The sequence below is a fragment of the Pseudopipra pipra genome, chromosome 2, assembly GCF_036250125.1.
Source record: "Pseudopipra pipra isolate bDixPip1 chromosome 2, bDixPip1.hap1, whole genome shotgun sequence".
In the NCBI taxonomy this organism is placed as follows: Eukaryota; Metazoa; Chordata; class Aves; order Passeriformes; family Pipridae; genus Pseudopipra; species Pseudopipra pipra.
Genome location: NC_087550.1, coordinates 108,574,184 through 108,591,660, shown reverse-complemented (window position 1 = coordinate 108,591,660; position 17,477 = coordinate 108,574,184). Strand labels below are relative to the sequence as shown.

The following is a 17,477-nucleotide window of genomic DNA, read 5'->3' as shown; positions in this document are numbered from 1 at the left end:
GAGGTCTCAAAGCTGCAATTTAAGCTAAAATTCACCTTGTAGTCTCAGTACTACAGAAGCTCACAAATCCACTCAATTGCAGCAAAAGCTTCACAGTGATTAATATTTATCTATGTGCAGAAATATTGTGCTGAATCAGGACACAGCTGATAAACTTTTAGCTATACCTTGCATGATTCAAAATGTCTTTAAGTACTTAAATGCGTATTTTGTTGATCTTTATGGTGTCAAGATGTAAAGTTTTTATGAGATTTGGAAACAAGAATACATTAATAAAACAAATTTCACAGGTGCATTTGGTTATGAATAGTTTCTCACTGAGATTTGAACTTTCGCAGATGGCAATTGCTTTAGTTCTAAGGCAGAATATGTCTTAAGAGCCTCTTAATTTTCACATTTAGATCTGTCACCTGAGGAAAGAGCCCACCATGTCACTAAACTTCTCCAAAGGCAATCAGATGAGGTCAGAACTGAGTGGGATAAGCTGAATGTGCAGTCTGCTGATTGGCAAAAGAAGATAGATGATGCTCTTGAAAGACTGCAGGCCCTTCAAGAGGCAATGGATGAACTGGATCTGAAACTACGCCAGGCTGAAGCATTCAAGGGATCCTGGCAGCCAGTGGGGGATCTGCTAATTGACTCTCTGCAGGATCACTTAGAAAAAGTCAAGGTATGTGTCAGTATATCAGTATTTCTGCGTATAAAACTGTTCATTGCATGAATCCCTAGATCAGGAATTATCTTTTAGAATGAGAAATTGATAGCTTTGTACCATAGTGATTTATATTAAAAAGCACATATAAAGAGTTTTATAACCTCAGCAATTAAAATACAATTGAATGAGTGTTGAGAATGTATAATGCTGACATGGGTAAAAGCACTACGTAAATGTGTAAAAATCCTCAGCACACTCACTGTTAATTCAAGAGATGCAGAGTTAAAAGTTAAAGAAAACAAAATACAGTAGATAGGGGAATATATGATAAAAGTATTTAAAATTAATTTTGTTCTTTATTATACTTTTTAAGGTATGATGACTGCATCATTGTGTTTATACTTGTAGAAAAGGTTTTAAATAATTTAAAATATGTGAGTTTATTTTTTTTTTTTATTTACTATCTGTCTTTTTTGATAATTAGGCTTTATAACTAAAGATAGTCTAAAAAAAGAAGCTGCAGCCCTGGAAAACCTGTCATTATTTTCTATAACTTAATGCCTATCTTCTTTCAAGAGTTGTTTCATAAAATCATTGCTTATTGAGAAACTCAGGCAGACTTGTCCTCTTTCAGCTTGACTGCCATGGTCAGATTTGATAAATACTACAGGATTCCTTCAGCTAGAGCACAATAGAGGCAGTTGCCATTTTGATAAGAACAAAGTGCCTCTGTTTCAGTCGCATAAATGGGAATCATCAGTCATTTTGAAAGAGACCTGAGCTAACTGTTATTTTCTCTAGTAGAACACTAGGAGCTAAGAAAGAGGAAATAGAATGACTAATGGCAAGAAAAGAATGCCTTTAAAAATCAAATGTAGTTTATTAAAATAGAAGCTCTTGAATTTTAATCACACAGAAAGTTTAATGAGTATCCTATACAAATACTATACAAGAACAAATGAAATACTTGTTAGCTGTTGAACAGCTAGCTGCAAAATTTGTTTATCTTCATTTAAATTCATAAATGAACAGAAGAGATCTACTTATAAATTCCCAGAAAGTGCTATTGCAGCCATAGGCAGGTTTTTTCATAAATTTTGAGGAAGGTATTCTGAACAGAAACACTGAATCTCTGATATTACAGGAAAACAAAGACAGGTGGCTTGATTCTAAACTGTGACCAGAAATGTTGAATCCATAATTATAGTTCTGAGTCCTATTATGGTTTAAAAAATCTGTCCTAGATAACATAATGAATGTCTTATTAATTGATTCACTTAAAGGTTAAATACTTTTCCTTTGCAAATGTTTCAATTAAAAATTAAATTTGTTGAATAAGACACAAGTTATGTAGCCTTCAGTTAAAAGTTGTTAGTGAACAATAAGATTTTTTCTTTATAAATTATATTTTCAGCCAAACATTATCAAATTGATATATTATACATGTCTCATCCTTGCTCTGGTTTTTACAGTGTATATTACAATGACAAGTGATATTACACTGTGAGGAACAGTACTTATTTCTCTCTTTACATCTAAGAACCCCAAGCACCTTCTGAGCAGATCTTCAAAATGTTGGTCATATGTGATTGCATTTCTTGCAAATCCTTCTCCTAACTGTGATCACAGTAGCTTTCCCAAACCTAAGCTGATTAATAACTTACTAGGGAATATGTTTAACCTAGTGCTATTTGTCACTGTTCCTTTAGTTATAGTTGCTGGAGCTCTTAAGGTCATTTTAGACATTGAACTCATACAAAATAGTGGATTATTATTAATAATGTTATAATAACAATAATAATGGATTATTTTTATTACAGATCTTTGATCTATATTAATGTTCATCTCTGATTGTGAGGACGAGATAGTTTCACACATCCACCCCAAAGGATACATACTAGACTACAGATGATCTATAATCAAAATATTCTTCAGACTTCTCTGATGTCATGTTATTCTCCCTTTTTTCTTCTCTCATATGATCTTATCTACAGACTGAAATATAACTTACTCTCATAATAACACACATTCTCTGTCCCTTCCAATCATACCTTTCTGTCCAGTAAAATACAAACCATCATTTAATTCTTTTAAATTCAGTTCAAGCACAAATGAATCTATGTCCCCTCATACCATCGCCTGATCAGTTTGATTGTACCTCAGATCATTTTTTAGACATGGCCTATGATTTCTACTCCTCTCTGCAGGATGAGAGGATGCTCTCCTCTTGCAATCACTAATGAAATTTTCTCCTTTTCGTCAGAATGCCTGGAACTGTTAGGGTCTCATGAGACCATTTTTATGTTAAGCTTTTCCTGGTATGTAATTGATTTGGAATCATAGCTTCCTCATCCATTTGCTATCTTATTCAAAGACCTATTCCAGGAACTGGCAGTAGAACCACTTTGCCTCTCTTTCTTCCCCAGGCTCTCCTTTGCTCCATGCCATCCAAAACCTTGATAAGGGTCATGATAGTAGCATGCAACAATCATTACATGTCATGCTGATACCTTCTCGCTCTTTCGTTGTCTGTCTGTAGACACCTGCTGAAAATACTAATAGGAATTAGTACCCATAGGAAGTTTCAGATTTTTATACTTTACACTCTGAATTTATTTTTTTTTTAAACTAATAGCCATTATTTTGGGATGTTGTGCACAGAATTTTGTGACTGGGGAGGCAGTTTTAACAGTGTGGTTTATCTGTTGCTAAAGGTAGTTCCCAACATGCTTAGGAGAGCACAGTGAAAAGCACTTTCTTATGCCAGTGATGTTCTACAATACCACTAGTGACATATAGCTGGTTCAGTTTTCTGTCATACACAACGCTGTGAGGGAACAGCAGAGCCTCTAGACTCAATGGAGTATATAAATACTTTCTGATTTTTTTCTTTTTTAACCACTGTAAAAAAAAAAAATCAAGAACAGGCAGTAGTTCAAAGCAGAAGTGCATGTCTTAAGAGCACATGCCAAATAAAAGCCAAATTGTATAGACCTATTTTAAATTAACTCCATTCTGCTATACGATAAGTTGTTCTCCTTCACTGTCACATAAAGAGGGCACCTTGACTGAGTATGATGATTGATAACTGTAAAAAGCAGAACAGAATTTAGTGACATAAGTCTTGTATTTTCCTGTAAAGAATTTTCATTAAAGTCTTAGTCTTCTCCTTAAGAATTGGTGCTTCTTGAAGATTTACTTTTATAGTTACTAGTAAAGCAGTTACATGAACTTTGCATATAGATTATGGATTTTAATATATTTAATGTAACAAGGGTATTCACAAAGGCTGCAAGTATGCTTTTAAATTTTTTTTCACAGCCTATTTACAATTTTTTGCTTGAATTATAAGCTGCTTATTTCAAACTTTTTTCAGCATCATTGACAGTTGTTGCCAATTGTACGTCTCTGACAAATGTTCACTGGAAAATGTCAACCTGAAACTTATTTCCTATTTGTAAGATGAGCAGAGTTTGCAGTTAGACATCGATCAGAATTCAACTTCTCACTGATTTACTCATCATCTACTCCAAAATCACTTTCTGTAGGGACTGGGGACAATCATTTTGTCCCTAGTCATCTTTTCTCAAAATAAGACAAAAAGTAAGGCAACACCTTAAGATAATTGGCTACATTTCAGTTGTGTTCATATGTGGCTATAAAAAGTAAATAAATAGAATTGGCAAGGTTAAAATCCCATATTTTTACAAACATCTTAATACTAAACCAGCAATCTCAATTACTGGATGATGAACGGGGATAGGTAGATCATTTAAATACTAATAATTAAGAAAAAGCCTTATATATTCTTCTGTAGTTCATTTTGGTATTGTTCTGCTACTACTGTGCTGAAAAGAGGTATTTAAGAAAAGTGGATTCTTACAGTGCTATTATGAGGGAACTGTGCTGAGAGTTGTCTGTGATGGAGATTCTGACAGAAAAGTGAGTTATTGCATTTCTAATTTGTGTTCTCATTCCAAATGATTTGAAATGCCTAGGTTACTGATCATTTCGTATCCTTCCTGAAAAAAAAGAATTATTTTTATAAGGGATTATTAGGGGTCACATATAGGAAAATTAATGAATGACATCTAAAAGCAAGCCAGTAGTCCATATTCATCCCCTCCTAGCAATGGAGATGTGTGATGGAGACCAGTTTTAAATAGATCAATAGAATCTATGCCAGAAATAATTACGTGGAAGATGTATTGAACAACCAGAATCTGCAACCAGCTAGATAGCAACAGTCGTACTAGATCCATGTTAAAGCAAATTGTGGACAGATTGACTATTCTGTTAATTTTTTGCTAACATAAAATTAAACTAGGCACTGAATTAAGCTAGCAGAGTTCATGCAGTTCAGTCTGTAAAGTAAAATGACATTACACATACATCAACTTCTGAGATCTTTTTAATTCTCTTTCTTTACTAATAGACTTTATGTTACTTAGAAAAAAATGCAAAAAACCCAAACCAACAATAAAAGACAATATTTGTTTTTAGTATGGATACATGAATTTATACACACAGCAAATTATTGCTACTTGAAAGTAAGTTAACTGGTAAATATACTGGTAAATATACTGCCTGGTATACTGAACAAACTTATTTTTGTAATTTGCTCACATTGCCCTAGATAACTTCCTGCATTATTCCAAGACCAACTCCTTTTTTTTTGCTTCAAATTTCTATCATGTGTGATCACCTTTTTTTTCCCTGTGCAACATTGATCATTTTCTCTGATGTTACAGAAATTTGAGGAAAAAATTTCTATTTAGCAGAGTTTTAAGTAAGCAACTCTACAGAAGAAAGTGACCCTAAACTATTGTTTCAGCAGTTTCAGTACTCATAGACTTGGATGTATTTTGGTAATGTAGAGGCATTACTCCCCACCATAGCTGCACTCCTTATTATTCTTAGTTTTAAAACCCCCAAAAATACTAAAGCATTCCATGTGCAGAATGTTAGACTATAAATTGTGATTTAATTAAGTGTTTTTAAATTGTTTGTACAATTAAAAGATGACAGCACCCATTGGTTCATAGTTGAATAGGAAACTATTTGCCTGCAGTGCAGGAGATGGAAGTATTAATGTTTTCTTCAGACTACAACTGAAGTAATTACTGTTACAAATGCTTCTGAAGTTTGCCATTTCATACATGTGTCATTCTGCCAGAGAATCATACAATAGTTAATTATGTTATTTTCTTAAACTACTTCGAAATGCATGTACATTTTTCCAGTTTAATTTGAAGCCAGCTGTTACCACCAAAGAGTATAATCAATCTGAATTAAATTGTCCTGTTTCCTTTACTAAGTTTCTTAATAAGTTTTGTAGTGGACTGTGCGACTTTTAAAACTGTTTTATATAGAACAGCCATTTCCTCCTAATTCATTTTCCAGCTTTCCAAAAACTAAAAAAATTGTCCCTAAGAGAATTAGAGATGATCTTTATAAACAGATTTTGTATGTGTAAAATATTTGTATTTTACAGATTGTTCCAAGATACTATAAAAGGAGGAGATGATCTAATGACATACTTGAAGACTTTGAGCTTTTAAATATAAATATGGTCCATAAAACCAGAATTTACAAAATGTCAACTCTTCATCAACTGTTTTACTGCTAATATAAACTAAAACAATGATAGAGTACTTAAGAACATAACAAACAGTATTTTCAAATAAATAAAAATTGTACGGAAATTCACTGGTACACTTCACCATCCCACAGATGTTCTGATTTTACATAATATTCTTGTGAATTTAAAAATTTATAACATTTGCTATAATGAAAGAAATAGTTGAAGTTTGTTCAGTTTGTTCAATTTGTTCATTGGTCAACTTTCAGGGAGTTGTTATAGATCAAAGACACTTCAGCTAACCACAGTATCTAATTGGTAACATCCTGGTGTGTTGTTTTTATCTTTTTTAAAATGCATTTTTATACAATAGAGAATTTGGTAAGGTTGTTTGGTTGTCACTGTTGAGGGCCAGTTTAATTTCCTAAGGTTTGTCTTTGTTTAATTTCCTAACTCAAAGTCAATATGAAATTGAGTTAAAAACCATGGAGTGTTTCATCATGTATTTGTACCAGCTGATTTTAGTTCTGCTATGCTTCTTAGCCTGGAGGAGATGAAAGTTACTCAGTTGTGTCCTGTGGTCTCTTAATCTCATTTTAACAGCTTATGAATCAATTTATTTTCTCACATAAAAAGAAATATATTCACTAGTGGTTATTTAACATGTAATAATCATGTATTTGCTATGGATACAAATTTAATCTAAAAGTCTCATCTACCTTATGTTGTTGTTCTGTAATCAGCAAGATAAGATTGGAGAGTTTGTCATGGCAATAACTAGGGCAATAACCTACATCTAAGCCCATTTTAAATTCCTGAAGCAAACCATCGTTCCCTCTGCTGACTTCTTTTGCAATAAGTTATACATTTTTGATACTACTGTAATTATAGTGAATGTTTTACAGAGAAGACTGGATTACATAAGTTTTTTGTCTATATCGAGCTATCTATTTTAAAGGAGAATGTAAAATCTTTTTTTTTTTAACATAGTAATAGGAAGAAAATGATAAGCAGGCAGAGAAATGAAATCTTAGTCTTTTAAAATTAAGGCTACTCTTGACCATACTTCCTATTGGGAAACAGTAGCATAATTGTGATACAGGAACAATAACATTCCTCTGCTAACAAAGAGCAAACAAAAATGGGTATTCTTTAACTAACTTTTTGGACAATCACAACTAGTGTGAGAAGCAGCTTCTTATAGACTATTTTTCAGAAAAACAGGCACCTGACAAAGAGCAGCACCAGATTTAACCCAATTTCTATGAGATTTGTGTTAAATGTATTAACACAATTATTAATAGAAAACACTAGCTATTTTCTCTTTGATTAAGGACCTTTGGGCTAAAGGATACTTATAACTTTTCACTGACAGCAAGTGAAGGAAAATTCCTGAACTTTCAAGAAGAGAAAAGGTGACCAGTAAAAATGGAAATCTTTTCTACCTCCAACCCAGTTTGGTAGAACATGCTATTATTAGATAACAGATTTCATTTAGAGCCAAATTTTTCCTTGTATGAACTCACCCTGCTGATTTCAGTGGGAGTTCAACATGCACATCTGTAGGCAGAATTTGACTTTTTAAGTATTGGCAATCTCTGATCTTGGTTTCTGATAGCCTGCTGAGAGAACTGACTAATACATGTATAAAGACTTGTCTGTCTTTTTATGCCTCTGAAGTTCAGAATTGAGGTCAGACCAGAACATTTGTCAGAGATTGCTCTTTATCAGTTCATCAGAAATAAGAATAGGACTTGAGCTTTTAGAAGGAGAATTAAACATTAATATTTTAAGTACCTAAGTGGTATGGTTATTGCAGGGACTCTAGCATTTAGCATGGCTTTTTGTTTTAAGTTTGCCATATAAATGCAGCACGCATAGATATTAGTCTGGTGATGAAGTATTAACATTCTCAGACATGACATTAAATCAAAGATGCTCTTGAACTGGTTTAGTTCTATTCAAAAGCCTTCTTTTTCTTATAACCTGGAAATGTAAATATTTAGCCAAGGGGGAAAATAGTACGATGAAAGTAACACATTTTTTCCTACCAGGGGACCATTTTATCCAGCCTTTTCTAAGTGAGTGTGGCACAGGGAGGTGAGTGGCTGAAGTGAGCAAAAGTATATCTAAGGAGTATTTATAAAAGAAATCTGATCTGCTATATGTAGTCTGCTATTGAAACATTTCTCTGTGAAGGAAAAGGACATACCAGAAGTGAATATATATAAGCAGAGACATGGATGTTCAGTGAGACATGACAGCATGGCAAAGGGAGGAGTACTAGAAATGAATTTTAATGTTGTTTGTTTCTGTGAGGAGGCAATTTTTTTCCATGAAATCTGCCAGTATTCTGTTTCTAATGAAATCTTTTCTTAAAACATTGACAAAATACATTCCTGGGAACTATCAAGTGTGCAGATTCTGTAATGATAATGTTTCTGTGACATGGGCAAATCAATGAGCAAAGTAAAATCAATTTATCAAGCTCCTGTGCTGGTACACAGTAATTATTTAGGGACTGCTTGATGTAGAGAGTGCAATGAATGTTAGATTGCCTGGAATGTTTATCAGCGACCCATTGCGTTACACTTTTCTCATTTTAATCTTTATATATTTAAATCCTAATGGAGTTTTATTTCAATTTTTTGTCCGAGATTAACCCATAATAAAACCTTGTAATTTCTACTTAGCACCTTTATAGTGCTTCTCATGTTCCAGGTTGTATGAGTTAATCTCATCTTTCTGAGACTGCAATAGAAGTATTATACCACTTTACAAATAGGGCAATTGAATTAGTGAAACTAATTTGTCCAGACAGCAATGCCACTCAAATTATTCTTATTCTTATTTTACCTGCAAATTGTTTTATTTTAGTTGGGTTCAATTATTCAGAGGATCAAGAATGACAATTTTCATTGGTCTCAGCAGGAGCCACAGCTGCTCATTTCCAAGAGCCATGGCCTCCTCTCCCTTGAGACATGGCAGGGCAGCCTGCCAGCCACCCAGAAGGATTTCAACCTTAGTGCCTGTGAAGGTGGGCACTACTCATGGCATTTTCCCAGCCTATCACTTGTGCTGTTATAAAAACCCTAGACCTGTTTAATTTTTTAAGTTTTATTTAACTGTCTCCTTTTCAGCATTTTATTTTAATAGTCTTTCTTCCTACATTATCTTAAAAAGTAAATAATTCTCACTCGTGGTTTGCTAAAATCTACTGTTAGAACTGAATCTCCTTGTTTGGCATTGCTGGGGGATGTTCTTATTAGATGCAAGATGTCTAAAAGTTTACACCTCAAGAAGTGGGCCCATGGGAACCTCATGTGAGTTGACAACACCAAGTGCAAGGTGCTGTACCTGGGTCAGGGCCACCCCTGCTATCAATCCAGGCTGAGGGATGAACAGATCAGGAGCAGTCCTGCTGAGAAGGACTTGGGGATGCCAGTGGATGAGAGGCTGGACGTGACCAAGCCATCTGCACTCACAGCCCAGAAACCAACCATGTCCTGGGCTGCATCCAAAGCAGTGTGGCCAGCAGGTTAAGGGAGGGGATTCTGCCCTTCTGCTTTGCTCTGGTGAGACCCCACCTGCAGTGCTGTGTCCAGTCCTGGGGTCCCCAGCACAGGAAACACATGGACCTGTTGGAGCAAGTCTGGAGGAGGCCACCAGGATGATTTGAGGGATCGAGCACCTCCATCCCTCTAATCACCATTCTCAGCACAGAGGAAAGGCTGAGAGAATTGGGATTGTTCAGCCCAGAAAAGAGAAGGCTTCGGGGTGACCTAATTTCAGCCTTACAGTTCCTGAAAGGAACCTACAACAAACATGGAGAGAGACTTTTTACAGGAGCATATAGTGATAGGACAAGGGGGGAATGGCTTCAAACTGAGAGTAAGTTAAAATTAGATATTAGGAAGAAATTCTTTACTACAAGGGTAGTGAGACACTGGAACAGTTTGCCCAGAGAAGTTGTGGATGTCCCATCTCTAGAAGTGTTAAAGACGAGGTTGGATGGAGCTCTTGACAACTTGGTCTAGTGGAAGGTGTCCCTGCCCATGGCAGGGGGGTTGGAACTAGATGGTCTTTAAGGTCCCTTCCAACCCAAGCCATTCTATGATTCTGTGTTGACTTGGGGTTTCATCCACGCCCACTCCACACACATCATACAGTGGTGGTGAAAAGGTGGAGATGGGAACTTCAATATTAATTCAAGAGTTGGAACACAGAGCTTCCAACAAAACGGTTAACAGTCCATCTGACCTGCATTCTTAGGGATGTTAGAGACTGGATGGATTGTCATGACTCCTTTTGGTCTTAGGCTCTATGAAAAACTTTATTCCTCTTGCTAGAGGTTGTAATTATCAACTTTATGAGGCTAAACATTATGAAATACTTACAGGGTAAATTTAAAGATTTGAAAGGAGAAAATAAAGGTTTCTTTAAAATTAAAATAAAGATTTCTATACTTTTTGTTAGAAAAGACAGTTTCTGAAGCTTCTTATTTGAATTGTTTAATATTGGTTGAGTGTCAGAATACAGTCTGGGTCTCAGTAGGGTCTAACCTAAGCTTATGTATGGCCATGCAAAGAATCCATATTTTCCCTCCTGAGCTACAGAATATGCCTGCTGACGTCTGGAAGCTTGAGGTGTTTTGTAATATTATGATGCAGCTGTTGCAATCTTTCTGGTTTAAACATCTTTCTCTATATTTGCCTTTAAAATGCCAAGCTCATTTACAGCACAACAGAGATTTACTTTGTAGCAACAGTTTTCTGAGGACAAGGAGAATTTCTGTCAGTCTCTATTACCTGAAAAAGCTTTTGGTAATGAACACGGGTTATTATTCAATGTTTTATATTTGTATATATCTAATATACATTGTTCACAAGATGACTAATAGACAGTGTGTTATTAATGGTTTAAAACCAGTTTTGACTGGGGCTACAACCTAAGCATATATATCTTTTTAAGTGCTTTTAGCTTTAATTATGCTGAATTAAATCATACTAAAGGAAAAATTTCCTTTGCAAAATTTCCTTTATATTTTCTATGTCTGTTGTGTAGTGGGTGCTAGACTTTCAGATTACACTTTAGACCTTCAAGTTACTTACAGTTCCTAGGCACTTCATCACTTCTTGGTTGCAAAGTAACTGAGTAACTGACTTTGATTATGTGGAAAAATTGGTGTTGAACTGTTTATGGCATTTCAGCAGTGATGCTCTCTGTCATGACATGAGGTGGTGGTGCAGAACAACTCTAACCACATGTTCTTGTAGAGAGAATTACAAGCTAAACTTGCTCTTTTACTTTTCCCCTTCCATAGATTAGAACACAATTTCAGAGTAAGTGGCAAGGCAGTAGCATATGTTGCATCTGTTCAGGGATCATAAAACTGCATATCAGCTGTTGGTTTTAGATAGATAGATAGATAGATAGATAGATAGATAGATAGATAGATAGATAGATAGACAGACAGATAAAAAAATATAGTAACCAAGTGATATGTGTTTCAGGATAAGTGCACCTATTTATTAATATGTTTCTGGTTATTAAATTAGACATTCTAATAAATAAATATTTTCCCCCAGATATAATTTTTTTTCCCATCTAAGCTTTTTCCTTTGATAGTTAAGAAAAGAAGAAAATTAATACCTGGCATTGGTTCATTTTTCATTTTTCCTATTCAAATTTTAATATCCTTATTTTTAAGGAAATACTGAGTTAGTCTTCCAAATTGCAGGAAATAACATTTGAAAAATGTAATATTTTACTGATTCAGAAGTACAGAATTCAGAATGGGATAGGACTTAAAGGGAATTTGATTTTCCTTCTCCCTTGGTATTTTCTGTTTGAACTATTTTTATCCCAGAAGAGGATTTATATTCTACTCTACTGCTCTCTTGCTTGGTCATTTCTAAGTTTATAAAAATATATAGGATGGAAAATCAAATCAGCTGAAATCCATTTTGTTTCAACACCGCCTGTCCCCAGGAGCACTAGAATCAAATAAAAATACAGGGTGAGTTTAAAGGGAAGCTAAGTGTAGCATATTGAACTAGCAGCTGACAATCCGAGGTTTCAATGAAATTTGAATGAGAATACACTAAACCCATCAGAGAAGAAACCAACTCAGTTTGAATGAAAAAGATGGAGATTGTTAACCTGTCCTGGGACAATTCAACCCTGTGCAGTTTTAAATATAAAATCGGAAGATATGCTCTGGCCCATGAACAGTTCAGCAGTTGGACACTAAGTGAGCTGAAGTACAGAAATGTCAGTGCTGGGAACCTGCTGTGGCCCAGGTGTAGGGCAACCACTCACCTTGCTGTGCAAATGGATCCTGCTCTCATTTAGCTGCAGCTGCTGCTGGTATAAAAACTCCCGACAACAGAAATTCATCTGACACAGGAGAACTTTTCTTCCTAAGTCACTTCATATTTTCTTCACAGCGCCAGATGTTCTTTTCTGCCTCTTTCACTGGTTATGAGAATTGAGGTTTAACATAAGCCAGTGCTAGCGGGAGTCTCTTCTGTATGAGGGAATTCTTCAAGAAAATATCAGGCTGGCATGAGGCCACCGCCTTATATAAGTGCTGCTCACAGACCAGGGAGACAGACTTTTTTCTCTGTAGGCACAGCTGGCCTTTTCTTGAAATCTGCTTCATATTAAGTGTCAGAAATATCCACAATGGAACATATAGGGGGATGGACTTTTCATGCTCATAATTCTGGTCATACCAAAGTCCTGATGAGATGCAGCCACAAGTGCTGACTGAGTTGAGAGATGTTATTGAGAGGCCACTATCAGTTGTCTTTGAAAGTCATGGTAGCAGGGAGGCATTCTTGCTTCCTGGAAGAGAACAAGTGTCACTCTCATCTTCAAGGACAGGAAGAAGGACACAGGGACCTACAGGTCAGTCAGCCTCACCTCAACCCCTGGCAAGGTGATGGAGCAACTAATCTTTGAAATCATCTCCAGGCACATGAAATACAAGACAGTTCTATTGGAGGCAAGTCATAAGTGGGGTATATTTTTGGTTGATACTGGGTCAGTATAATTTGGGATCTGCATTAATGAACTGTTCCCTGGGACAAAGCTCACCCTCAGTAATTTCACAGTCGATGCAAAAGTGGGATGAACAGCTAATACACTGGATGGTTGTGCTGCCATTCAATTCAACCTTGACAGAATGAAAAATTACACTGAAAGGAATCTCATAAAGTTCAACAAGCCTTCAAGGAAGGCCATGTCCTGTGTCCTGGGAGAAAGAACCCCAGGTAACAGTACACACTTGAGACCAATTGGTCAGAAAGAAATTCTGCAGAGAAGAGCTTTGGGGTTCTGATAGACAAAAAGCTGACTGTAAGCCAGAAACACACACCCTCATGGCAAAGAAGACCAACAGCACCCTGGGGTGCATTAGTCAGAACATTGCCAGCAGGTTGAGGGAGGGGATCCTTCCTCTCTGCTCAGCCCTGGTGAGGCCAAATCTGGAGTGCTGGGTCCAGTTCTGTGCTCCCTGGTGCAAGAGAGATGTGGACATCACTGGAAGAAGTCCAGTGCAGGTCCACAAATATAGTTACAGGACTGAAGCATCTTTTCTGTGAGGAGAGGCTGAGGGAACTGGGACAGCTCAGCCTTGAGACTCAAGGCAGCTAAGGATCTTATCAGTGTGTATAAATTCCTGATAGCAGGGAATGAAGAGGAAAAAGCTGGACTCTTTTCAGTACTGTCCACTGGCAGAATGGGCACAAATTAAACCCTGTGAAATTCCGTCTAAGTATGAACACTTAGTGTTCAAACACCAGCACAGGTTGCCTAGAGAAGTGGTGGAGTCTCCATCCTTGAAGATATTCAAAATCTGACTGGACACAGTCCTGTGCAACCTGCATCTCACCAGCCTTGCTCTGAGCGGAGGGGCTGGGCTAGATGATCTCAAGAGGTGCCTTCCAGCTTCAGCCAGTCTGTGATTCTGTGTTTCTGCAACAGCACTGTTAACCCTGTTTTAAGTTCTGGATCTGGTACTTGATTTGTTACTTCCTTTTAGAGAAAATTAGTCTTACTAGTATGTTCAAATGAAATGACATGCTCTAGTAAGTGATTACATTTTCCTAGGCTATAACCTCTCTACAAAATCATCAATAAATAAAGTCATATTACCCACCCACAAAACTAGGAGACTGATGACAAACCAATTATCTAATTACTCATTAGTCTTTTCTACTTAGAATTTTTTATTAATTTTTACATCATATTTTTCAGGACAGTTTAGAGTTTTGTGAAAGTGAAAACATTCTTTTTAGTGCTTACCTTTCCAATGATTTTCAGTAGAATTACAAAAAATATTTAGAAACATTTATGCAATTAATCACTAATAGCAGTAAGAAATTTGTGTTCTAGCCTTGTACATGTCCAAGCTTGCATGTTCTTGACAAGTTTATTAGGAAGTGAAAAACATTTAATTTCTAAATAGAGATGCTATAATGTTTAGTCCTATATAAAATTTAGATATGAACTGCATAAATAGTAAATACCATTGCTGGAAAACTAGAGATGATTGTCATGATTTTCAAATTATTTGAATTTTTTTCCTTCCCTTTTAAAAGGCCAATAAAAAATGTTTTAAATTCCTTGGGTTTAGGCTTGTAAAAGTGAAAGTTAGTGAAAGAGGATACTATCCAACAAAGTCTTGGATTTATAACCTCTAGGAGAAGCTAACTTTGGGATCAATTTTAACTTCCAGTGTTGTGCTCTAAATAAACCTACATAGTGTTCAAATGGAAGGCTGATGAAGTTATAGTTGCTAGTCCATACAATCTGAGGGGAAAAAAGTTAGAGATTATGCCAAATTACCTTTAACATCTCAGGCAGACATTATGCCTGTTTCATCTATAACCAAATAGAGACTCATTTCCAGAAGCTATTGTTGGACATTTAAATTATTTAATGGATTGGGGAAATGAACTTTAAAGTCTCCTTTAACTTCCCATTCCAGCAAGAGAAGGGTATTGCAATATATGTTCTGTGAGGTTTGTGGTCACTTCTCCCGTGAGTGTGGGTAACACTAATGAGTCTTTATGTGTTCAGGATGACTGAGAGCAATATAGCTGGGAAACAATATTCCACTATAGTGGTACAGTAATTGTTCATACGTGGTCTCACAGAGATTTTTCTAAACTTGTAAACATAAGTCCAAGTCTTGTTAAGGCACATGAGGGACAAAATAACATCAAAAAATGAATATGCTCCCAAGCTACTTTTCACTTCAGAAATATTTTCAGATAGGTAGGAGCCAATAGGAATACTGACTGTATTTTAAATTGTAATTGAAAAGCTTAATTCCTTGTTTTAATTCTGGGATTGAACAAATGCATAGCAATTGCAAGTAAATCATTATTAGATGGTGTCTGTTTATTGAAAACAATTTTTAAGACAAATACAGCCCAACACAATTTCAGTACACTACTGAGGTGTACATAAGAATATATGACTTTGTATGTGAGTGCTGTTAATTCCCTTTTGTCAGTGTGGTTAGTGCTAAGCAACAATGATTGCATACTCTCAATACAGCTGCATAATTGCTATTTGTTCTGACAAGGCACTGAGATTGTCTCCTGTGGACTACATCTAAACATAAATAGTGGGTATTGGGATCAGTAGGAATAAGTACAGTAAGAGTAAAAAAAGCAATTTTAATGACCTACTGACATTTTACGGTAGCAAACAATAAATAAAAAACAGCCTGCATTTTAATTTTTCTGTGTGCATAAGGAATAGGTACTTTTCTGAAAATACACTTCCTATTCAGGGTGTATTTTCCAAATGGCATACTGGGATTTAGTCACAGTATTCCATTAACATCAGTGAGTTGGAAGTTATAGGCACTTGATGTGATTTCGGTTGGATTCCTGAACTCTGTGTTTGACTTGTTAGCAAGCTATTGCACATGTGGTTGAGGGAGAGGGGGGTTAAGTGGAATATTGCATTTTAGTCAATGTTCCTTCCTGAACTTCATTGTGAATTTTGCAATGGAAACTCCCTGAGGCTAGCAAAGTATATAATATCTCTATTGTTATTGAAATAAGCTTGTTTACTTTTTTTACTCTTCTACTCAAATGACATGAATTTCCTTTCAGATTTTATGGAACTGATTTATGAATCTTAAATAAAAACCCAAATTTTTCATGGCATTGACAAAAGCCATTTCCTTTTGGTGATTCCTTAAAAAAAAAAAAGACATAGATTTTTTTATTTTATCTCTCTTCTGAACATTGAGCAGCCTTCCAAAGAGGAAGTCAGCGTGTGTTAGGGTTTCCTAAATAAAAATAGGATAAAACCACCAGTGTGGCATGTGAAATATGGAAGAAAAGACATCTGAAAAAAACCTAATCATCAAATTTTCATTAATAGAGTTGGTATTCTGGAAAGGGGTGAGGGCTATCTGATAGCTTTTACTACCTTGGAATAGGATATCCGAAGCACAAGCAAATTTAATGGAAAATATGCAGAAAAGGACTTGCAAATAATTTTGGGGGCTTAGCCTGCATCTGCTAAAATATGTTAGAAATTGGTCTGTAATTACAGACACTAGCCTAAAATCCCTTTGGAATTGAAGTTCCAGCACTAAATAGAAAATACATAATGTTAAGAAACTCCAGGAGGATAACCAGTAGGGAAAAGATTTTACTTGGTACAGAGCACTGCAAGTTCAAAACATTTCTATCATAATGGGGATCATTATGAACTAAAGGTCAGCATCTCTGCAGGGACAAAAAATAACCCGAAAAATCCACCACAGCAATGTTCAGTTTTCAGAAAGCAAGCTACACACAAATGAGGAAGCCTGATGGAAAGAAACCAAAAGGACAAAGTCTGTGAAGACCCTGGACACTAAGAACCAACCATTAGAATGGACTCATAAAGACCTAGAGAGATGAGGTGGCTAAAGAAAATAATAAAGAAAGCTATTTGGAGCAAAAATACAAAGAACAAAATGTCATGATTAAGAGCACCAAATCACCAGAGGCAGATGAGTATTTGGTGAAGTGTTCTAATGGAAGTGTAAAATACCTGTATCTATTAACAGCATTTTCTTATTTAAAATTAGTTTTTTATGAGAAATGGAACAGGGCAAACGTGGGGATAATTTTTAAATAGTGCATCTAGTCAGGCCTGTGGACCTACAGACCAGGAAATCTGGGAAGAATATACTGCAAAAAAGATAAGAGATTGTTCTGTAAA

The 17,477-nt window shown here is 35.7% G+C and overlaps 1 protein-coding gene across 16 annotated transcripts in view; it reads left to right on the top strand.

Annotated features, from left to right (window-relative positions):
* Nucleotides 1-17,477, top strand: part of DMD (dystrophin) — a 1,059,271-nt gene that overhangs the window by 872,774 nt on the left and 169,020 nt on the right. For all 16 annotated transcript variants that reach the window (XM_064646827.1, XM_064646828.1, XM_064646820.1 and 13 more), the window contains one exon: nucleotides 402-670. In XM_064646827.1, the coding sequence (XP_064502897.1) occupies nucleotides 402-670 (269 nt within the window). The remainder of the gene's footprint in view (nucleotides 1-401; nucleotides 671-17,477) is intronic.